The following is a 25,387-nucleotide window of genomic DNA, read 5'->3' on the forward strand; positions in this document are numbered from 1 at the left end:
GATACATGGCTATTATGCCTAGGGGAGAGAATATATATAAGATTTGGGGCTTTATACACCTTAGTGTTAGTATTATTAGGGAAAGGGGTAAAATAGGGGAGCTATATAGTAGAATTAGGAGTTAATATGAGTGAAGGAGGGGGATTTAAGAGTAGAGCAAAATGAAAAGACTTTAGACCCAAAAGGTGCATTCTGAATGAACTAGAACCACCATACAACCATGATCATTCTTCAAAAATCTCAGCTAATAGAAAGGGGGTGTTAGCAATGGAGTAGGGAGGGAAAAGAGAAGTTAGTGATGCTCTTTGCTGATAGATTTTTTGCCTTGGCAAAACACCTCTTGACAACTGTGTAATGGTGATCATATCCTTTCTGCAACCACAACTGCCTACCCAGCTATTTTGCCTAGCATTTTTTGTTTCTTCTTGGAGGGGCACTTGGACTTGCAACCCTCAATTGCCTTTTCCTTTCTCTGGCTTTTTCTTTTTCTTTCTATCTACATCTACCCTTATCTCTTCCAAGGTCCCAGATTAAACTTTTGGGAACCTTTGCTTCTCTACCTGAACTACTTGTCTGCCAAGATTAAGCTGTTTGGACAGACTGGTTTCTCTATTCTACAACTCAAAATTGAAACATGGCATGATCCAGTTTAAACTGTTGAATCATCCACAAAATTTGAAATGAGGTCCTCAACATTTGGAACACTTCACACACCTCTGATTTCCTGGGAAATATGGGATCTTTGTAGTATCAAAGCAGAGCATATTTGGATTTTCTATAGTCAATCATGAAATATGAAACCTATTACTATAGGTATCCAACAGTTCGCATTCTCAGCCCTGTATTTTCATTCCTTAGTGTAGATTTCACTCATGTATTTATTCAATAACCTAGAGACTTATGTCAAGTATATAGAAAGTTGATCATTTCTGTACTATTCTCCCTTTTTTAGTTGATTTGTTTTCCTTTAACATATATATGGTTAAAATTCATAGTTTAAACACTATTCTATATGTGGCTCAAGAAATTCACATTTAATTGCAAATTCTATTTATTGTTTATATATATATATATATATTTAATTATTTGGAATTTTTTTTAAGGAAACAATAATTAGCTCAAGGTGCAAAATGCATAAAAATGTATACACTTAATTGATTAGGAGGCATAAGAATGTATATATTTAATAGTCAATTTGCTAACCACGGTTTCTTATTTAAATTATTTAGGTTTTTAATAAAATTTGGGCTGGAAATTTAGTTGAAACTATATTGAAAATTGAAATTAATGCTGTATTTTTTATTTTTATTTTCATTTTCTCTCTCCTCGTTTCTTAGAGTGCGAAACCTCCAACCTCCGTTTCTCGTACCGTTTTCGTTTCTCGTTTCTGGTAACATAGCAAAGCAAGCATAAGTCATCATATTAGATTATGGTATTAGAGTATAGAAGCCATGGTATTAGACTATAGAAGCCATGGTATCGGACTGGACTAATTGATGCATTATATAATAATCATATTTATTTCATATCAAAGTGTATAAAATAGCTGCTATAGATTTAGAGATTCTTATAGCTATTCGACCAGACCATCAAAGTAAAGTAAAGTAAATATTGAGATTTGTTGTCCAGGGTTTGGTACCACGCTTAACCGCCTCATAGCATAGCAGAGCAGAGCAGAGATGGGGGGCGTTGATTTTGAAGGTTTCAGGAAGTTGCAGAGGGCAGATGGCTTCGCTTCGATCCTTGCTATCGGCACTGCCAATCCACCCAATGCTGTGGATCAGAGCACATATCCAGATTACTACTTCCGAATCACCGGTAACGAGCATAACACAGAGCTCAAGGATAAGTTCAAGCGAATATGTAAGTTTCAGTTTCTTCATTCAGGCGCGATTCAGATTCAGTTTCAGTTTCAGTTTCAGTTTCTATTATTATAATAAGGCGCGATTCAGATTCAGTTTCAGTTTCAGTTTCTATTATTATTACTATGTCATTACATTAGCCAGCCAGCCAGCTAGTCAAACAAGCGAGAGATTCCGATACTTTTCAAATTTAGTGGCTGTAACTTTTTATTATGTTACTGGAATGATTGAATTAAATTACAATATAGGAATGGTTTACTAACGTTTTTTTATATCACTTATATAACTAAATTTCAATATGGTAATCGTTTATCAACTTTATATAACTTTTTTTTTATATAACTAAATTTCAATATGGTAATCGTTTATCAAATTTAGTAACTTTTTTTTATATCACTAAATTTCAATATGGTAATCGTTTATCAAATTTAGCAAACTTTTTTTATATTAGATTTTATACTACAACTTTTATTTATTTAATTAAAAATATGTTTTCATATGTTTATGTTAATAATTTTGAAAGAAATTGTATAAAATCTTTATTATTCAAATGAGAGACATTAAAATTGGTAGCAATTTTTTTTCTTTTATAATATTAAAATGAATTAAAGTTATCTTTTTCTTTTTTCTTTCTCTTTCTCTTTGGTGTATATATATATATATATATACATGAACCTGTGGGAAAAAGAGGTTCATGTGATGAATCATGAATCATCCAAGATTTTGGATACAAAAATGATGTTAGTTTTTCTAATCATCATACATATGGCTCCATGCAGGTGAAAGGTCGGCAATAAGACAAAGATACATGTACCTGACGGAGGAGATTCTCAAGAAGAATCCCGATGTGTGCGCGTTTGTGGAGGTGCCATCGTTGGACGCACGGCAGGCGATGTTGGCTATGGAGGTGCCCCGACTGGCAAAAGAGGCTGCTGAAAAGGCCATTCACGAGTGGGGGCAGTGCAAGTCTGGGATCACTCATCTCATATTTTGCAGCACAACGACTCCGGATCTACCCGGAGCAGACTTTGAGGTAGCCAAGTTGCTCGGGCTGCACCCGAGTGTGAAGAGAGTGGGCGTGTTCCAACATGGCTGCTTCGCCGGAGGCACCGTTCTTCGACTGGCGAAAGACCTTGCCGAAAACAATCGAGGAGCTCGGGTGCTGGTCATCTGCAGTGAAACCACCGCCGTTACCTTCCGTGGACCCTCCGAGACTCACCTGGACAGCCTGGTGGGGCAAGCTCTGTTCGGCGACGGTGCGTCTGCCCTCATCGTGGGAGCTGATCCCATCCCTCAAGTGGAGAAGGCATGTTTCGAAATCGTTCGGACATCCCAGACAGTTGTTCCCAACAGCGACGGAGCCATCGGTGGGAAGGTGAGAGAAGTCGGACTTACCTTCCAACTCAAAGGGGCGGTTCCGGATCTTATCTCTGCCAACATTGAAAACTGTCTCGTGGAGGCGTTCAGTCAATTCAAAATATCCGACTGGAACAAGTTGTTCTGGGTTGTTCATCCCGGAGGACGTGCCATCCTTGATCGGGTGGAGGCCAAGCTCAATCTGGATCCCACAAAACTGATACCCACCAGGCACGTTATGAGCGAGTACGGAAACATGTCGAGTGCATGCGTCCACTTCATATTGGATGAGACGAGGAAAGCGTCTCTACGAAACGATTGTTCAACCACCGGAGAGGGATTGGAAATGGGAGTCCTGTTTGGATTCGGGCCGGGCCTCACCATCGAAACAGTGGTTCTCAAGAGCGTTCCTCTTTAGTAAAAATTTAACAACTAAACTTTCAGACATAGTTGTTTAGAATAAATAAATGTAAGCAGTTTTTGCAACTATCCATTTTTACTCTTTACTCCAAGAGAATAAAAGATAAAGTGTTTCTAATAATAGTTTCAAATTCCAACAGGTGCATGCATGAGTAATAAAAAAGTTATAGTTTTAAATTCAAATTCCGAGAGATATAATTTTAAATTCAAATTCCCAAAGTACATCTTTATAAATTTTAGCAATCACTCAATGAATCCCTTTTCATAAATAAAATAAAAATATTCTGAAACGTACTTTCTCGTACAACATAACTTTTTTACATTCCTCCGTTTGCTATGGTTCCAATTTTTAGGCGAAATAATATTTGAAGTTCCAATAATTTTACTAAACAGTCGACACCTTAACCTTAATTAGATGAGGGATGTTAAGTGGCCATCCCTCATACGTCCACTGCTTTTCCCTCGGTCCCATACGTAACATCTCTTAGCTCGATTGGGACCACCTCTACCTCTAATTGATAGAGACCCACTTGATGCCGGAGAATCTGATACATCTCTTAGTTCGATTGGGACCACCTCTACCTCTACCTCTAATTGAGACCCACTTGATGCCGGAGAATCTGATTTACAGTCTCTTGAACTACGTCATACCACCGTTTTCGCTTGCGGGTCGCGTCGCGATTTGACAAAGAAAGATGCACTTCACCAATAAAAATGACACAAGAATCATGTCATGATTGCACAATATTACTAAAAATCTCATCAATGGTGGCTCTGTGAGCTACTTTACAATACAAGTCTTTTTATTCAAACAAGTCCCAACACATATTACTTCAATTGATGAAGTGTTGATACAAATTCTCCACAAAATATCTTGATAAAAAAACATCAATATTTATTACAAATATCTGAAAACTGTGTTACAAAAATATGACTGAAATATAGGACATTCGAAACTAATGAATCTCCTTGGCACTATCTTTGAGGATTGTTGATGAAAAGGAACAACAATTCAAATTCGATAGCAAGTCTTATCTGATGAGGTGACAACCAAGTCACTAACTACCCATGAACTTTTTCCGCATGAAATACTGAAAAATAGGGTCCAGTGATCCCTTTGGATATCTCAGCCCATGAGAGCGGTACAAAAACTGATAGAGCTTTTTGTAGATGAGCATGTTATCAACAAAAGGGTCTTTCTGTTTGTGAAAATTAACTTCCATATGTTCGGAAACCACATTTGAAAACAGTGACTTAAAACGTGAAATTTATGGAAAATATACCTTCAAAGATTCATGCAAATCTCCTAAACCATTATAGCTCTTAGAAACTTGAGACATGATTTTGTAAATGGGTCCATTCTAGAAAAAAACCTCTTTGGTTTTTGAGAAATGCGTTCTTATTTGTTTGGAAACCATGCTCAAAATAACTGTGTTGTATGGGAAAAAAACTTAGTTTTAACTGATTATTTTTCCAACTCGGTGCTCACTTTAACTTGCCAACATTCACTATTCATCTCGTGGGAGTGGGATGGAATGGATATATCACATGGAGGCACATGGTTGGTGGAAAGGAAGTGGGGTCCGTTGGTGTGAGGTGGCACACGATGTGTGGAGGGAAGGTTAGTTGAGGTGGCGAGTGATCGTTACCATGGGAGCTGATGGTCAACGTCGAATGACATTTCGGAGGGGTGCGGGGAATGGGCGTGATGAGTGAAAGGAAAGGAGCGGGGGAGGGGAAGGGGGGTGTGCGAAACTTTGTAGGGGTGACACGTAGCCGGGCCTTTCGGACCCCCCCACCCCCCATATGTAAAGTTGGATGGAGCTTGGGAGGGCGCGAAAGCACTCCCCCGTCGTTGATCTGCACGGGGGAGATCTCAACCGTTGAGTCTTGCGCCTTTGGCAATCACATGCCGACAAACCATTTTGTCACTTTATCATAAAACCAAACATTAGTCCTACATGCCTTATTACAAATGGTTAATCGTGATTAAATGACACGATTAATTATTTTAAACCTAATTAATTTATCCTAAGCATGATTAATCTATTCTAAAGGCGCATTTTGATTTGCAAACCATTTTTCATTTTTCTATTTTTTTCTTGGAAATAACTTGCAGAACACACTATTATTTACAATTCCATCAACTGAAATATAATACCCAATCATCATTTGATCCTATGAATCAGAGGACCCTAACAGATCCCATAAAACTAAGAGGCATGTTCTAAGCGAGTATGTGAACATGTCCAGTGCATGTGTTTTCTTCGTAATGAAAAATATGATGAAGGCATCTCGACGACAAGTGGAGAGGGATTGGAAATGAGGGTCCAGTTTGGATTTAGGCCGGGCCTCACTGTCGAAACAATCATTTTCGATAATTTAATGACTAAACGTTTAGAGGAAATAAGTTTAGTCAAATAAGTTTTGCACCTCTTCTAGGCTGTGGTACACTCCAACATGACCTTCGTGATCATCCACATCCACACTTAGTCTCATAAAAAGTAAAATATGTTTCTCTTCTTTTTGTGACTTCCCCTTAACCATGTATACTACCATCTCCATGCTAGATGTCAATATTGGCCTCCACTAAAGCTTCATAAATATCAACTACATATACCACAATGTAGAAGAAGGAAAAATACTATACTAAAAGTACTAAATAAAAACACCAAGGTACAATATATATGTTCTCTACTAGTCCCACTAAGGAACCGGGGCTTCACTCGATGAAACTCTAACATATCGCCTGTGTTTGTGACATACTAAACACTACCCTTAATTTGACTACATATTGGAAAATACCTATAAAAATCACATTATTTAACCCCTTAGCAATATGAACCCAATACTGCTTCCCAATTTAAAAAACCCAGGCTACTTTCACTCGATATTGTAGGTATCCATTTTTTCATTAACATTTTTTATACCCTTTGATATTTTTTGATTAATTTTGAGGTCCATTTTTTATACATATCAATATAAAAATCCTTTACCCCATATATATTCCCCAATATATTGTGTTATTTTTTCCTCAATATATATCAATATAAGGGAAGCAGCCTGCAAAAGGTGAATGGGTTAACATAGCACCAGAAAAGGAGACTGGGTTTGATTTGGAGTGTGCAAAAGCAACATTTATGGAAGCAAAGAAAGATTCAATGAGGTCTCTACCTCAGGAAGTTGGGAGAAACCAGTTGAAGAAATGGACCCTTCCATGATTACCACGTTCTTGGAGACCCGCATGAAACTGCTCCACGATAGTAAGGCTGTGAAGGGTCTACAGGAGCTGTTCAATCGGAACGCTTGCAAGGATGACGCTACTGGCGAACTGCATGTAGTCAGAAATCTTGGCAAGCATAAGGCAAGGACTGGACATGAGATGAGGCTTACCGCGCAGATAGGGGAATATGAAATTGACCAAGTTACCTTAGATCTGGGGTCCAATGCGAATGTTTTGCCAAAGCAAACACGGGAAAGAATGGGGAGACCTGCGCTCTAGTGGTCTCCTATCCAATTAAGGATGGCGAATAAGCATAAAATTATCCCGATGGGGAGGCTGCAAGGGTGACAGTTGACATCAAAGGTGAGAGTGCACTGACAGATTTTGAGGTAATAGAGATTGTGGATGATAGCAATCCCTACCCTACGTTCCTTGGAATCGATTAGGCCACTGACATGAATGGGGTAATCAACCTGAAGATGCGAAAGATGATATTTGAAAAGAAGTGCCTTTGTGTAGTGGTGCCGCTGGATCCTACAGAAGGACCGCACTATATAGAACTAGTCGATGATTATGAAAGTGATGACAATTTGGACCAAATTTACTAGATAACGACATGAGACCAGGATTAGATAAATCTGACAGCCGATGGGCATATCGCATGGGACCGCGAGAGCTCTTACACATCAGATTCGGACGAAGAATTAGAGCACTGGCAGAATCGATTGCATGAAGTATCTACGCTGCATTGTAATATGATGACCAAGCAAGGATAATTTTAGGGGCGAATGTTCGCCCTTTGGCGAAATTAAGGGGTTTTAAATTTTTAGTGGGAGAATATTTTGTATCATAGTACATTTTTACAAATCACCTCAAATAGCCCACCTTATTTTAAGGGAGAGGGTAAAAAAGGTAAATTTAACCCTTGAAATTAGGACTTACAACCTTCTATTCGCCCATTTTCAAGAATAGGTTTTATTTAAGTGACAGTGGATGACCAGATGCTAGACGAACACCTGTTTGCTATTTCAGTACTCTCACCATGGTTTGCTAATATAGAAAATTACTTGGTCTCAGCATAGTTCCCTCCACACCTATCCTCAAGAGAGAAGAGCAAAATTGTGAGGAACAGTGCCCCATTCACTTGGATCGGGGGCAGCATGTTTAAACTTGGCCTTGATCAGATCGTGAGGCGTTGTGTTAGGGAGGAGGAAGTTTTCGACATCCTCCTGACCTGTCACGATGGACCCTGTGGAGGTCACTTTGCAGCGAAAAGTACTGCCTTCAAAATTCTACAGGCAGGCTACTATTGGCCCACTCTTCATCAAGATGTCAGAAGATGGATCAGCCAATGTGACCGATGTCAAAGGATGAGGAAACCGACTCTAAGGGATGAAATGCCCCTCTAACCTCAAGTGACCTTCGAGCCATTTGAGAAGTGGGGCATGGATTTTGCGGGTCCTATCAACCCTTCTTCAAAGCAAAGGTCTTACATCATTGTGTGCACAATCTACCTGACAAAGTGGGCAGAAACCAAGGCAATCAAGGCAACGACAGAAGAAAAAGTGGCTGAGTTTTTAAGGGAAAATATCTTCTACAAATTTGGGTACCCAAGAGAGCTGGTCACTGATCAAGGAAGTCAGTTCACCTATAAATGGATTGAAGACATACTCGCTCATCACAAGATCAAGCATAGAACTTCCACCCCTTATCATCCGCAAGCTAATGGGCAGGTGGAGGTTACTAATAGATCATTGGAAGAGATTTTGACTAAAGTGGTGAACGGCAGCAGGAAGGATTGGGCAGATCGCTTGGTTGAGGCCACCTGGGTCTACAACACCACTTGGAAAACTACAACAGGTTTCACACCTTATGAGTTGGTCTACGGGAAGAAGGCTCTGTTGTCCATAGAATTAGACTACAACACATTAAGGTTGGCAGCTCAGCTTGACCTAGATCTCAGCCATGCACAACGGGAAAGATTGCTACAACTAAATGGATTAGATGAACAGAGAATGCAGGCCCTCCTCCACTCAGAAGTAGTTCAACTGCAGAGGAAGATATGGCATGACCGACACCTTAATGAAAAGTAATTCCAGTCAGGAGATTGGGCGTTGTTGTATAACTCAAGATACAAGGATTTCAAAGGGAAACTGAGGACAAGGTGGTTAGGACCATACATAGTGGAGAAATGCAATGACAATGGTTCAATCCTTATCAGGACCATTGATGAAGAAGCCATCCCCATGCTCGTCAATGGGCATCGATTGAAAATCTACAGGAAACCCCTTTCAAGGTAGGAGTTCATTGAAACTTTGGAAAAATCAGTGCCAGTAGTGGAGTAGGGCCCTGTCTCTACTCCACCCACACCTTGAGCATAAAAAAAAACAGAGAAGTGAAATAAAAATATCCCTGGATGAAAACTTCTTAGAAGCGCTCGGGGTAGGCAGTGAAGGTGAAAACCTCATGGAGGCGCCCCAACTGTCTCTCGAAAAAAAAAAAAAACAAGCCTGATCTCTATGGAATAATTGCAGGTTGCAGGGAATATATTGCAGGTTAGGAAGGTCGCGCAAAACAAAGACAGGGGTTCGCACCAGGCTACAGGACACCCTCACAGACACTTCCTCCATGACCACTTGCCTTTCCTAGGATTTGATTGCATTCGGGTTCAGATTCCACCTTCTACAGGAAGCTCTGCCTCTTCTACAAGAAGTTTATGTCTCCTACACGAAACATCCTGTAGAACCTTTGGGCAAGCCAAAATCGATTTTGGAAGGGAATCTGACGGTGGGAATCTATTTTTTAGGCCTGCAGCCACTCCTGTTTCCACCCATCACCATATAGCACCCTGTTCCATCTCTCTACACCTCCGTCACCCACCTGGTTATGTGTTCCTGCGCAGTCATACAAGAAACCCTGTTTTCCTCAGATTTCCAGCAAGAATTTCTCAGTGACAAATTAAGAAATGATGTCCGGCTCACCCTACCTGTAAATCTCCATCTGGACTCTTCATCATCAACTCCCTTGTCTGCAATATAGCACTGCTCGTTTAACCTGCATTCCAGGAGGAGAAGCAGCTACAGGATATCCTACAGGAATCTTGTAGCGACTGATCCCTCTGGAAATACATACTCTGAAGACAGGGACAATCGAAATCAAAAAAGGGAACATGTAGAAGGCTCCTCTTAAATGTGAAAACATCCTTGGCAATCGAAACGAAGCCAAAGTTGTGCATGCAGCAATGACACCCAAAGGATCGAGTTCCAAAACTCGTACATACAACATCAACAAATGGAGGAATGGGTTCTAACACCCGTGCACGAGGTAGCAGCAAGTGAAGCAGTGGTTCCAAGACCCGAGGTCTGCATAACGCGTCCACGGCCACGCAGGTAAGTGTCTAACCTCATTCGTCAATTGCATAAACTATATTTCGAAAACTCCATGGCTGTGAAAATGGTTTGGATTGAACGGGATCGGTTGCTAGTCAAACTGGCGACCCTTAGCCAGTTACAAAGCCTCGTGGGATCCGAACAAGCCCAGTTACGTTCAAATTCTCCACCGAGACGTGCAGCCGACACGTGTGGAGTGTCCAGTCGAGGAAAATCAGCGGGACTGGTAGTGGTGGAAGCATTTAATTGTAGAGGGGAGGTGATGGCGGTCAGAGACACGCAAAAAAATGATGGTCGTGACGTTGGATCAACGGTTCGATCCGGCCACCTCACTCCCTAGCCACGAATTGCGTCGCAGTTAAAAAATAATCGATTGAAGACTCTCACCACCCGTTGTTCATTTGCACTTGCAACATCCTCAGCCGAATTACCCATCCTCTGCCTATGAAATCTATTAACCCGTCATCCTCCGCCGAGTTTTTCGGCCTGTTCAAAAAATCTCCCGCTTACCGGGCTCATTCAGAAGCACAGTGACATCCTGTAGAAGCCGACAAGAGTTCTACAAGAAGCAGCTCTACAGGAATTTCTTTATAGCTTTCCGAAGCAGAAAAGCGTGGACTTTTCTTCGTCAACTTTGGAGTTCCGAGAGAGGTAGGCTCAAAAACACTCTTCCATGCATGGTATGTTTCGAAAAGGTGGGGAATTGAACTGTTTCAAATTGGGGAGTCCGAGAAAAATTAGCCTGTGAGTTGGAAATAGCAGTTTGCCTATTTGTTGAACGATATTCCTCAGTTTTTCTGCATCAAAACTCTTCTCCACGTTTCCTGTTGCTAAAATTCTCTTATAAGGAAGGCATACACGGCTGTGAGAGCCAGCCTGTGGATGAAAAATTTAAAATTTTCATATCTGAATGTGTCCTGAGAAGAAAACTTGGTCTCTATCCTCTGATTATAGAAGCAAAACTCTCCCTTTCATAACCAGATAGCTGAGAGCTGAGTCACAACAGTCGTGAAACCAAGGAATTGTTGCTCATTGATATCAAACAACCGAGGAATTCTTCCTTGAGTCCAGGGAAAAACCCATAGACAACGTTCCCTTTTCTAACAGAGCATAAAACAGGGCACTCTCACCATGCTAGGAGGGTTTATCAGGAGAGAACCTTCAAATCCCAGCAAGCTGCGTGAGCATCCAGAGGTGGTAGACCTCTTCACCCGTGCCAATTGGATGTCCTTTTGTGACAAAATTCAGGGTCATGACGATGAAATAACGGAGGAATTCTTAATGTCCCTAGAACTTGAATCAAAGACGTAGACCACAATGACTTTTAGGGGTTTGACCTTAGAAGTTATCCCTGAACTCATCAGTCGAGTTACTGGTCTCCCATTAGGACTCCCTTGGAGCAAAGAAGAAAGGTCATTGGGCAAGGCAGCCAAGAAAGCATTCTTCTTGCCTGAAGAACATCTTGTAGAAGACAAAAACGGGGTCCGAAGAGCCAACTTACCTCCTCTTTAGAGCGAAGTCAGCTTCCAAATCATGAAATACATTACCTATGAAGGGAGATTCAACATTGTCTATGGCTATCACTTCAGGTTGCTAAATGAACTAAGACATGGAATGGATTTACCTCCAGAACAAAAGTTGAGCATCCCCTATTTTCTTCTGCAGTCATTAAGTGAATGTGGCACAAAATTGAAATAAGGGACATCGGATCAGTTAGCCCATCATGGGCTCATCAAACTTTTAGTAGAATATGCCCTCCACACCTACACTGTCTCCCTCTGTTGGGAAATTTCCTGAAACATGACCAAGGACATCTGACGATATTATAATTCTGGCCAAAGAGCTCAACTCATCCAGCAGTGAAGAAGGGGAACACATTGAGGCAGGAGAGAAAACCAGTGGTAAAGAAACACAGGACAAACAAACACAAGCAGGACAAAAAGAGAAAGAGGAAAAGGGCCAAATTGTTGAGCCTAAAACAGAGCAAGGAATGAAAGAACTAACACCAAGGGAAAAGAGACTCTAGAGGAGGGCATAGAAGGCAGAAACATCCCAAGTAAAGGCATGGCACAACAACAGAACTCACACCAAAACAAAAAGTAAAAACAGATCCCAAAATGTCCACAGTTCAGGCAGAAACAGTTGACACAGAGGCTTCTACAGGAATCATGGAAACAAAATGGCAAAGAGGAAAATCGTCAGAAATATTGGCAAGAGAGGCAATCAAAGCTCTCAAGGATGATGAGCTAGATTAGTTGCTCAGAGGATGAGAAACCCATTTAGCAGGGGGTGATGATGAGCCCCAAAAATGGGTAACTCATTGGGCTCATTTTGCCTATTGTTCTTCATCAATCCACCATTTTCATAGTTTATGCATGTTTTTTGAGTATATTTTTGTTAGTTGAATGAATGAGGATAGTCACTTGACCAAGAAGGCTAATACATGTTTATTGTAGGTTTTTGGACAAATTTTGGACCAAAGAAAAGAATTTATGAGCCAGATAACAGCCAAGCATGAATGAACAAGGGTGAGGATTCATAGCAAGGGTGTCTCCTGCACTAAGTCGCCCCTTCCTCAAAATCTCCACCCTCAGCTCAGAGTTCAGTAGGCCACCGAAAAGGATTCCCATTTTCAAGAATAGGTTTTATTTAAGTGAATCTTATGGGCCAAATACCATATTTATAAAAGAGGTATGGTAAATTAATAAAAATATAAATAAATGAGAAGTATGGTAAATAAATAAAACATTTTTTATATTTACTCCATAAGTCACCTTATATACATGTAAGGGTGTAAACAAATAAAAATATAAGTAAAGTGGAGGTATGGTAAATAAATAAAATGTCTTTTTATACTTACTCAAAAGGTGTGGTAAATAAATAAAAAAATAAATAAACTAGACGTATCGTAAATAAATAAAACCTATTTTTATATTTAGTCCATAACCCTCGTTCTATTTATGAAGGCTCAAGAAAGAGGTTTTATTTAAGTGAATCCTATGGGCCAAATACCATATTTGTAAAAGAGGTATGGTAAATTAATAAAAATATAAATAAACAAGAGGTATGGTAAACAAATAAAACATTTTTTTATATTTACTCCATAAGTCACCTTATATTTAAGAACACTCAAAAAATGGGTTATATTTAGGTGAAACCTATGGCCAAAATACTATGGGACAAATACCATGGACTAGATTGTTATTAATACCATGCAAAAAAACATTATTAACCCTAATATTAGAATTAATAAAAATAAAAATGGCACATGGTATTGACCCATGGTATTCACCAAAATGGCACATGGTATCGACCCATGGTATTCACCTGGAATGTAGCCTATTTAAATGGGGGAATTAAACCAGCATGTAGCCTATGCTAAGATTCACTAGGACTTTACAAAGTTTTATTATTTAGTGAAAGAGTCGCCAAGATCTTACAAGATTTTATAATTGAGTAAAATATTCGCCAGGCCTGGTGAGAGATTCGCCAAAAAATTATATATACATATTATATTATTGATAAAATCGCCTTCCATTTTTCCTATATACCATGGAGATTCGCCCATTTATTATATTTATAAATTTAGGGGGGGTTCTTAAAATTTTCCCTGGGAGCTGGTGGTCAATGTCGAATGACTTTTCAGAGGGGTGGGGGGAATGGGCACGATGAGTGAAAGGAAAGGGGCGGGGGGGAGGAGGGGGTTGTGCAAAAATTTGTAGGGGTGACACGTAGCAGGGCCTTTCGGACCCCCCCACCCCCCTATGTGTAAAGTGGGATGGATCTCGGGAGGGCGCGAAAGCACTCCCCCATCGTTAATCTGCACGAGGGAGATCTCAACCGTTGAGTCTTGTGCCTTTGTCAATCACATGCTGACAAACCATTTTGTCACTTTATCATAAAACCAAACATTAGTGCTACATGCCTTATTACAAATGGTTAATCGTGATTAAATGACACGATTAATTATTTTAAACCTAATTAATTTATCCTAAGCATGATTAATCTATTCTAAAGGCGCATTTTGATTTGCAAGCCATTTTTTATTTTTCTATTTTTTTCTTGGAAATAATTTGTAGAACACACTGTTATTTACATTTCCATCAACTGAAATATAATAGCCAATCATCATCTGATCCTATGAATTAGAGGACCCTAACAAATCCCATAAAACTAAGAGGCATGTTCTAAGCGAGTATGTGAACATGTCCAATGCATGTGTCTGTTTCGTAATGAAAAATATGATGAAGGCATCTCGACGAAACAATCATTTTCAATAATTTAATGACTAAATGTTTAGAGGAAATAAGTTTAGCCAAATAAGTTTGGCACCTCTTCTAGGTTGTGGTACACTCCAACACGACCTTCGTGATCATCCACATCCACACTTAGTCTCATAAAAAATAAAATATGTTTCTCTTATTTTTGTGACTTCCCCTTAATCATGTATACTACCATATCCATGCTAGATGTCAATATTGGCCACCACTAAAACTTGATAAATATCAACTACATATACCACAATGTAGAAGAGGGAAAAAACTATACTAAAAGTACTAAATAAAAACATCAAGTTACAATATATATGTTCTCTACTGGTCCCACTAAGGAACCAGGGCTTCACTTGATGAAACTCTAACATATTGCGTGCATTTGTGTCATACTAAACAATACCCTTAATTTGACTACATATTGGAAAATCCCTCTAAAAATCACATTATTTAACCCCTTAGCAATATGAACCCAATACAACTTCCCAACTTAAAAAACCCCTACTTTCACTCGATATTGTGGGTATCCATTTTTTCATTAACATTTTTAAACCCTTTTATATTTTCTTATTAATTTTGAGGTCCATTTTTTATACATATCAATATAAAAATCCTTTACCCCGTATATATCCCCCAATATATTATGTTATTTTTTCCTCAATATATATCAATATAAGGGAAGCAACCTGCAAAAGGTGAATGGTTCCGCATAGCACCGGAAAAGGAGACTGGGTTTGATTTGGAGTGTGTGAAAGCAACATTTATGGAAGCAAAGAAAGATTCAATGAGGCCTCTACCTTAGGAAGTCAGGAGAAACCAGTTGAAGAAATGGACCCTTCCATGATTACCACGTTCTTGGAGACCTGCATGAAACTCCTCCATGATAGTAAGGCTGTGAAGGGCCTACAGGAACTATTCAATTGGAATGCTTGCAAGGATGACGCTACTGGTGAACTGCACGTAGTCAGAAAGCTTGGCAAGCATAAGGCAAGGACTGGGCGTGAGATGAGGCTTACTGCGCATATAGGGGAATATGAAATTGACCATGTTACCTTAGATTTGGGGTCCAATGCGAATGTTTTGCCAAAGCGAACATGATAAATAATGGGGAGACTTGCGCTCTAGTGGTCTCCCATCCAATTAAGGATGGCAAATAAACAGAAAATTATCCCGATGGGGAGGCTGCAAGGGTGACAGTTGAAATCGAAGGCGAGAGTGCACTGGAAGATTTTGAGGTAATAGAGATTGTGGATGATAGTAATCCCTATCCCGCGTTCCTTGGAATCAATTAGGCCACTGACATGAATGGGGTAATCAACCTGAAGAAGCAAAATATGATCTTTGAAAAGAAGTCGCTCCGCGTAGTGGTGCTGCTGGATCCTACAGAAGGACCGCACTATACATAACTAGTTGATGATTATGAAAATGATGATGATTTGGACCATATTTACTAGATAATGACGCGAGACCAGGATTGGATGAATCTGACAGTAGATGGGTGTATCGCATGGGACCGCGAGAGCTCCTGCACATCAGATTTGGACGTAGAATTAGAGCACTGGCAGAACTGACTTCATGAAGTATCTACGTTGCATTATAATATGATGACCGAGTCATTGCACTGCGTGTCATTAGAAGTAAGGAATCTACCTCACTGTGATGGGAGAACTGATGGTGATCTCTTTTTGGATGCATTTGAGAGAGAAGTTTTGAAGAAGCATTGCTTCCAGGCCTTGGATTGGGCACTGTGCGCTATGCCCACAAGATGGTGGGGTATGCATAAGGATAATTTCGGTGATTGGCACAACTATAGGAGGATGATAAGAATACGTTTAGGACAGCCAAAAGTTCGGATGACAAACAAGTATGATGGAAGGGATGATCCACGTGATCACCTGACCAAATGGAGTAAGGCTTATGGTGCGGAGCCCCAGCCTGAATGGGTGCATCTGTTTTGTCATACCAATGAATTGGTACTTGGAAACAGAGCTCCGCCATGGCATTGAAGAATGGGACATCTTGCACTAGGGGTTTATAATGATGTTCAACTTTGACGATGGGTTTGACTATATTGACATGACGCTACAAGAGGTTAAAGTAGAGATCTTTAGGATACTACAGTATCCTTTGGACCTGATTTAACCTGATTGGACTACCCAGCTGAACCATGCACTGGAATGCTATAACGTGACCACTAAATAAGAAGATGAGGATCCTAGAAATATTAATATTTCGAAAACTGAGGGTATCTGCAAGGTTGAAGGTCCATAGATAGAGGATCCAGACATAACTGGGATGCAAAAAACTAGGCAGGTCAACATTAGCACAAAGGCGAAGCTGAAATTTGCAAAGATTGAGGACTATTGGGATGATGTGGTAGTAGACAAGGTTGTTGAGCTCCTCCCCAAATATCAATATTTTTTCCCCGTGAAGTTTTCTGATTTGAAGGGAATAATAGGAGACTTGGGTGTCATGAAGATCACCCTGAAACTGGACGTGAAACCTGTAAAATAAAGACCTTACGACCTTAATCTGAAGTATAAGGAAAGGGTCCACGTTGAGTTACATAAGATGCTCACGGCGGGAATTATTGTACCAGTGGAAGAATTTGATTGGGTAATCCTGATTGTGGTTCAGGAAAAGAAACAAAAAGAAGAAATAAGGATATGCGTGGATCTTTGGAAATTGAATGACTCTTGTGTGCATTATCCTTTCCCGACCCCGTTCACTGATGAGATCCTGGATAATGTAGGTGGCCAAGAAGCATACTCTTTCACTGATGGGTTCTCTGGGTACCATCATATCATAGTACACCGTATTGCCTTTTGGGCTGGAGAATGCGCCAACAAGCTTTTCGTGCATAGTCGTTGAGGAGTTCAAAGACTTCATTCATAAATCTCTACTTCTTTGTTTCTCTATCTCACCTCCCTCCAAACACACATGTTCTCTCCCTCCATATCTATCTATCTCTCTCTTCTTCCCTCTCTTCACCTTCCATCTATATCTCTATATCCATTTGCCTCTCTTTTTTATCTCTATATCACCTCAAAAACATACACACTCTTTCTCCTTATCTATCTATCTCTCCCTCCCTCTCCATCACCCTCTCTCTTCCCCTTCTCCCCCTCTCTCCCCCCTTCTATCTCTCTTCCCTCCCTCTCTTGCCATCTCCCTTATCACTCCCTCTCTCTCTCTCCACCTTTCTCTCTTTGTGTCTTTATTCTTACCTCCCTCTCTCTTCCTCCCTCTCTCCTTCTCTCTCTCACATCCTCACTCTCTTCCTTCCTCTATCTCCCTTTCTCTCCCACCTCTCTCTCTCTCTCTCTCTCTCTCTCTCTCTCTTTCCCTCCAATTCTATCATTATCTCCCTCCCTCTCTCCTTCTCTCTCATTCTTCCCCCCATTCTCTCCATCTATACTTCTTTGTATCTCTATCTAAACCAAAAACATACACACCCTCTCTCTACTTTCTTGTTGGCTTGATGGGGCCTGACCCAAGTTTGGAGTTATTTAGCCAAACAAATCCCTACACTACTGGCCCTTTTGGCATTAGCCCACAGGGCACAGACTAAAGCCTCACCTAAAGCAGTATGGGAGGTGTCGATTTATTCCAACTGTGTCTATCTTCGCACACTATTCTAACCTTCAATACCCTCGGTGATCTATTATAATCACCTTTCACGCAACCCTAACCAGGGGCTGAGATGCTTTCGCACTGCTATTTCAAGGAACTACACTATTTCCCCAATCTACACTCTGTATCTTACTTATCTTCTTAAATATATTATTTAACTTCACGTAAACAGATATTCTACCTTTCTTTCACTTAATCAACACATTCATACATATTCGCACATCATATAAGCATTAAAAGTGCAATTTATATTCAATGTAATAGATGCATAAAACATGAAATAAATATACAGAATGGATATGAAACTTCTCTTTATTAATGCTCCAACTGTTATAGACTCGACTCGCCCTACACACTCAGTTGGAGGGGTCCACACACTCAGTTGTGGACTACTAGGCCTCTGTGCACTCAGCGTCAGAGCCTTCTCCTACTCTACAACCCAAAACTAAACTTTACACTTCAAATATGATTCAACTCTTCATCTTTATCATTATTACTCCATGATCTATTAATCTACTTAGAGCTTTTCTCTATTTATACAATCCCATGGTCTGCATACCATGGATAGATATCTATAGCTGACATTACATTACAAAATTGACGGCGGACAACCCTATGACTCCTTTAAAAACTACACACTCCATGCCCACAAAATGCGGAGTCTTTAGATCGGGGTTACAACTTTTGAACAAAATCTAGGCTCTAAGCCCCAAAAATTCCCTTGGGGTATCACGTGCCCAACAAGCCCCCAACGCAAACATCGTGACTCGTCCTTGAGTCGCTCTGTCAGTGCAGAGATCTTTGCGCGAAGACCTCCCAACTCTACTTGGATCACTGCAAGATCGATAGCTCACTGAGTGTTTGCCTGCTGCACTTCCTGGATGCGTTATTTAGAGACTGTTGTAGCTAAACTACCTCCCTGAACCTATTCTTGTGTTTCTTGCATCTGCACAAGTTTTTCTTCAATAGAGGCTGTAATGATATACGCCTCATCTATCCATGGCTGTAAGTACGCCTTCAAAACTGTTTCCTTATGTTGAGCAACATCCACCTGCTCCTTGAGCACTTTCGCCTGATGCATCTACATGAGCCTCTGTGTAAGGGCAACCGTCTGCATGGTCCCTTTTACTTCATCGTACTTCTGCTATAGCTTGCGTGCCTCTATTTCTAGGTGTTATATGTTTGGGTCCTCCTGTAGAGTAGTGAGAACCTTGAACAACTCCTTGTTATAGACATTTTTGGGCACTACAACCCCAATCATAAATGTCCATAAACCAAGGGCTGTTAAGTCCCTAAAAGTGTTGTTCCAACCCCTAAAAGAACAAGGTCAGCTGATTACATCATCTCCCAGAAGTTCTCCATGAAAAACTACTCAGAACTGCTCAAAACTGGACCATCTCACCTGCTCCATGGTCAAAGTGCGCTGCATCCCACCTAAATGTACACGGGAGGTGCGATGCATACTAAAAATCCCTTCTATGGGGTGCGATGGGCGAGAGTGGACAAATGGCAGAGTCAATTTGCGAGGTGGAAGATCATGGAATCTTCCAGAAACTTCTCTTGTGACACTTGCCTCTCTGCATTCGCCCAGGGATGAGTAAGAGATCATCAATCTCCAAGTGGAATCAAGAACTATCAGAGAGAGGACACTAATCAAATCTTAGAAGATGACTCACCCTCCTTGCAAACATCTATATATGGATCCCTCATCCCAGAGATCCAGAGGCTGGAATTTTGTATCTTGTAAGGGAGTGTTGCTGGTTTCTTGGTGTAACATCATAGTCTTGGGTGATCTAAGCTTTTCATGAGGTGAAGAAGGGATTTCTTGCTGAGAGGTGACGCTGGGTCAAAAAAATTGGTTGTAATCCTCTTTTCTATTCTTGATTATTAGTAAAGCTATTCAAGTTTTCCTCCACATTGTTGTATGATTGATGACATATGCATTTGTGTGGTCAATATATATCTGGTCCTATATTTTTTATGATAGTAGATCTCTGTTCTTGGATAGTATTATGCTGCTTTGATTCCACAGGTGCTCTTTGAAGGTGGGTAGACGAGGAAGCGAGTGGCAAAGATCTATCAGAAGGGAGAGGAATCAAGAAAGGAACCAAGTGCAAGATAGAGGTTGGTCTCCTTTATTCCCCTCTTATCTACTTCTCATAAAGGGAAACGAAAGTGTTTTTAGTTTGTTTGTTTCTAAGGTAGCTACCAGCCTTAGTGGGACTAGCAGCTCTGCATTGACACTAGATTTCCCGATAAAAAAATGGTGACTCCACTGGGGAGTGAATAGATTGCTTGTCTGTCTATATTTGTTTGCTTTATAAACTTACAGACGGGGCCTGAAGTCAAGCCACCTAGCCTTCGAACTGCATTTGCTATGCAAGTGCAGAGTAGATCAATGCTGCTTTAGTCTATCTCTGGGTTTTGTTTATGATTGAAAAATCGATTTACAAGCTCTCTAATTGCCCTTGTGGTGGCTCTAGTAACCTCCTTAGATCTACCCCTGTAATTTATTTAGTGATTATCACTTGCTCGGCCTAAATCCCTGAACTGTGCTGCAAACTGTGATCAAGAACTGGATCAAAAGTCTCGCACTATACCATCGCACCCTCTCTTCAAGGATATCAGTATGCATCGCACTTCCCGTGTGTTGTAGGTGGGATGCATACTGGAATCCCTGTGTAACAGGTGCACTCATCAGAAAGGGTTAATTTTGCCTCCAGACTTTGGATTTTTCACTCTTTTCAGCTCTATTCAGCAGTTTTGTTGTCTGTAGTCAGTATACCTCTGTTGGAAACCCCCTTCCTTGCCATTATTCTGCCTCCATTATGCAAAGAACTGTAAATGTTTTTATGTATTATGAGGCATTTTCAGTTCTCGTTTACAAAGAAGTAGCGTAATTGAACTGTCGTTTCTTGATCTGGAAGTGTTGCACGTGTCGTTTTCACTCATAGAAGAGAATCCAATTTTTCTTGATAGTCAATTACACTGTTACTCTTGTATTTGATTTGAATTAATAGTTTTTCAAGTGTCGAAAGAAAGTTTTCATTTCCAAATAACAAAGTTTCGTCATTGTCTTCATTTTGTCTTGAAAAGAAACTTGTTAGTAATGTCGCTTTGAAAAATAATTCAGATTTGTGCTTAGCTTTCTTTTTATCATTCACACATTAAGAAGGCTGAAAACAAATACATGCATGTGCATTTGCATTTAGACTGTTTGTTGGTTTGATTTAGGACAGTGCATATAATGTGTGCTCTCTGCTCTATGTTGAAAGAATATCATCTCTCTTTCCTTAGTAGCTAGGATTTTCATTGCAAAAAGAAGATTAAACGATTGTTTATCATCTTAGATTTCATTTTAAGAATTGTATATCTACATCATGTGGTGAACCTGAAAGGCAAATTTCTTAAGCAAGATCAACTGTAAAATAAATTTAATGAATCTAAAAACTCTTTGGAACCTAACGCACAACATTTAGAAGTCTAGGCTAGAGACGTATTCCGGCGTCCTAAAGCCTGGTAACTGTTGTTTTCATTGTTGGTTGGGTGATTCCTCCACTTTGAGACGATAAGTGCCAGTACGGGCTTCTGCTCCCATGTACCGTCGAGTATATATTGGGAGACCACAATAGGCTTTATCCTTTATCCATAGGAAGCCGTGTCTGCCGCCCTATTGATCGCAATGCACTGAACACAGCATTCAGGAAGATTGACTGCCGTACTGTAAAAAGTATTCTGCAGTTTTGCGATTGGTTTGGTAACCCCTCTGTCTAGATTTCCAGAGTAGTCTCTTTCGTTCCTTTTCAGATTCCTTAAAGGAAAATGTCCATCTAAGCACTTATCACTTCAAGCTCATTAAAAATCGAAGGCGACTAGAGTCATATTTTGTTTTTTCTCGACTCTTAAAAATTTAAAAAACAAGTTGTGTCAAAGCGTCTAAAATTTATTTTAATCGGAATAAACATCACCTTTCCTACGTTGGTCTTAGGTTGAGAAAAATGGAGTCCACCAACCAAGGATTTCCCCTTGGAGGAAATCCTAGTCTTTTCTCCTCTTGGGGAGATGTTGGTGCACCCCATATGGCCACATTGTTGCTTCCAGGATTGACAATCGGCTTGCCCGTATGGCTCTTCTCAACCTCTGTCGTTCATAACACTGTGATTCCTGAACAATCAAGTCAACAACTAAATGATACCAGAGTTAGCCCCAGACCTTCTACTTCGTCCAATTCTCCCTCTCCTCCTTCCTCTTCGCTTGATGAAGCTGGTAAAGCCAAAAATCAAGTAACTGAGAAGAGGAAGGAGAAGAAGAAGAAAGAGAAGAAGAAGAAGGAGTCAAAGGTGAAAAGGGGCGACCAGGCATCATCTAGCGAAAATCCACACACTGCACCGTCCAGGCCTAAATGCCATGTGTCATTTGCAAAGGAGACCACTATCATCGAGATTGTCCTTGCATCCCTCAGATCTTAAGGGACTGGTCTCCTCGTTTGCACAATCAGGTGTCATCAAACTCTGACGATCATGTTGAAAATACACCGTCAACTAGTGAAAGTGAAGCCCCTGGACAAAAAGGAAAATGTAAATTTCCTTGTAAACTGTGTGAAGGCGATCACGCCGTCCACCGTTGTCCCTTCTTAGACGAGGCTAAAAGAGTTTTGGACGACCGTCTGGTTTCACCGTTACGGCTTCCTCCTGGATATAAGAAACTCTTGCCGAGTCCGTCACTAGTTGAAAATCCGGCTGACATGCCATTGTGGTCGGCTGAAGCATCTATCATTGAAGATGAATCCTCTAAATCCACACCAGACGAAATTCAAAAGGTCGAGGTGGCAGTTGACCCGATCTTGCCTTCAGAAGGTCCATCTTCGGATGATACAGTCACCTGAGAGAAAAAGAATGACACCGTTCAAATCCTCTTCATAAGCACAAACTCCGATGAACATGGGGGCAGTTTACCCGTTCCTTTACCACAGGAAGGAAGTTCGTCAGAGTCATATCCGGCAGTCTATTCGGTCCCACCTCCAAGAAACCTCGTTGATTCCTTCGATTGGAATTTACTAGGCAGACCCGTTTACCGGCTAGTGTACCATTTCGAATCATTGCTCAAATATATAGAATGGTCATGGTTGGTACCATCATAGATGAAGGGGCTTCTGTGAGTATCCTTTCCTCAATTGCTTGGAAAGCGCTTGGTTCGCCATCACTTTTGCCCAAAATGAGAAATCTAACAGGCTTTGACAAAGGAACCAGTCGACCGTTAGGGATCCTTACCAATGTGCCGATAACATTGAGAAGGAAAACCGTTCACATAAACGTAATGGTAGTCCAAGGACCCCTGGATTATAATCTACTCCTCGGACGCGACTATATTTATTGCATGGGAGCCATTGTCTCTTCACTCTTTAGAGTAATGTGTTTTCCGCATGAAGGAAGAGTGGTCAAGCTCGTAGACCAACTTTCATTCCCCGGTTCACACATAGAAAATAGTCAAATACCATCCCTGAATGGTCTTTTCATGCAAGGAATGTCTCATCAATCCCCAGTTCGTCCACCTGATGAGTGCGAGTGATTCGCAGGACATGATTGAAACCCAGGGTGCATGCACCCTAGTCTGTTTCAACAGGAAAACCTTGGGTATAGGGTAGGTTTCCACGAAGGATATATGACTAGTTTATGAGATTAGACTGGAATAAATTCCTTCGTCAAAGTTATGTGAGTGGAGCCAGTTGCGCTACTCACCTTTGTTTATTTCGGTATGCATCGCCGAGGAAGTGTTTTGTCCGCAGTGCAGATAGAACAATCTTTGGTAACATGGAAATTTTTCGCTATACCCGGGGGCATGCAAACCTTTTGGCGTGCAAGCGAAGAGCGACCATTTATTTTTTAAATTTGTAGGTCCTCTAACCCTTTAAACTCATAGGATTGGTCGTTTCCTAACTTGCATAAAGAAAGGATGTGGGGCAAAGCTTTGAAAAATGCCATTTTAAATGAGACATCCTTATTATACGACTGGATCGAGTAGTTTTAACGCGGAATTCAAGCTCGTTAAAAAATAAACATAAGCAATGAGAAAACATTCCCCAGAGTTTAAGCTCATTAAAAAATGAACCAATTTATGGTAAATAACCATCGTGAATGCATTATCATCAACCTTTGAAGCCTTGGTCATGCTCTCATCATCATCTCCACTCTGTATTGGCCAATCATTCACCTCCATTTGATTGTTTACCCTTTTTGAGGAACAGCTACGAAGAGTGATCCTGTTAGCCATCCTTGTGACACTGCCGTGATTGGAAAATTCCAAACCTTACCTGGAATTAGTTGCTACCTGAATTTATCACTCGTTCCTCGAAAAATGAGTCCCCTTTAAGCTCTTTTCATCTGACTCGTAAAATATGAAAATATTGCGAGCAATTGGCCTCTCCAACTCGTTAAAGTGACTAGAAGTGCTATCCCTCCTTTAGATTTTAATCTTTTTGGGCCTGAGGGATTATTACACAAAAAGATTGAGTGCTTGTTTTGTTCGGCTTGTTAAAATTACTGAAAATTTATCCCTTTTGTATTATTTTATACTTTTTCGGACTCAAGGGATTATATGACGAAAAAGGATTATTGGAGTTTTCTTTACATCCCTTTCTAGACTCTCTAAAATTGAAAAGGACCGAGTTATCTTTGTCGTTAAACTCGTTAAAACCGAATAGCAACAAACTTGTCCATACTGATAAGAACGAGTTTCACTATCACTAGGCTCGTTAAAACATAGTGATGGGTTTGACCGAAGGGCAAATTATAGAACAAGCATATGTTATCCTCCTCAAGCTTGACAAAAATAAAGAGGTACTGGTCAGCAATGACTGGGGAAAAATTGGGAAGAAAACTTGAAGAAACTTTATTGGTAGCAAGTCGCTCTTGAACATGACACTTTCACTCCACATCTGAGTCCGGTTGGGTTGTTCCGTTCACTGTTCATATCACCATTAGTCCATCACACGATCCATATTTGGGGTTAACACTACCAATCCATCATGTCAGTGTCGTTGATATGTTCAAGAGAAGTCGCTCATAGAATTCACCTATGTCTCATCCACTGCAATACGTTTATGCTCCATTCTTTCATGACCGCCACCCTGAACCTTATGTCATCAGATTGTTTTCACCTCCATTAAAATCATTTGCTCTGTTCCGTGTCATTGATGTGGGATTCACTAAGGCCCTCCTATGACGGTTCGCTTCT

At 40.5% G+C, this 25,387-nt stretch overlaps 1 protein-coding gene across 1 annotated transcript; it reads left to right on the forward strand.

Annotated features, from left to right (window-relative positions):
* Nucleotides 1-1,552: 1,552 nt before the first annotated feature.
* On the forward strand, nt 1,553-3,711 carry LOC149156315 (pinosylvin synthase-like). Its single transcript, XM_089438083.1, has 2 exons — nt 1,553-1,863; nt 2,642-3,711. The coding sequence occupies exons 1-2, from the start codon at nt 1,680-1,682 to the stop codon at nt 3,634-3,636; spliced, it is 1,179 nt and encodes a 392-aa protein (XP_089294209.1). The 5' UTR covers nt 1,553-1,679; the 3' UTR covers nt 3,637-3,711.
* The last annotated feature ends 21,676 nt before the right edge of the window (nt 3,712-25,387 follow it).

The sequence above is a fragment of the Pinus tabuliformis genome, chromosome 9 (assembly GCF_031772625.1).
Source record: "Pinus tabuliformis cultivar Carrire ecotype Pingquan chromosome 9, CPIR1, whole genome shotgun sequence".
Classification (NCBI taxonomy): Eukaryota; Viridiplantae; Streptophyta; class Pinopsida; order Pinales; family Pinaceae; genus Pinus; species Pinus tabuliformis.

What these genes read in the sequence shown, in the direction of transcription:
- LOC149156315 (XM_089438083.1), top strand. Translation starts at nt 1,680, where the DNA reads ATGGGGGGCGTTGATTTTGAAGGTTTCAGGAAGTTGCAGAGGGCAGAT. An exon ending in GGATAAGTTCAAGCGAATAT is followed by an intron (nt 1,864 to 2,641) that starts GTAAGTTTCAGT and finishes GGCTCCATGCAG; the next exon opens with GTGAAAGGTCGGCAATAAGA.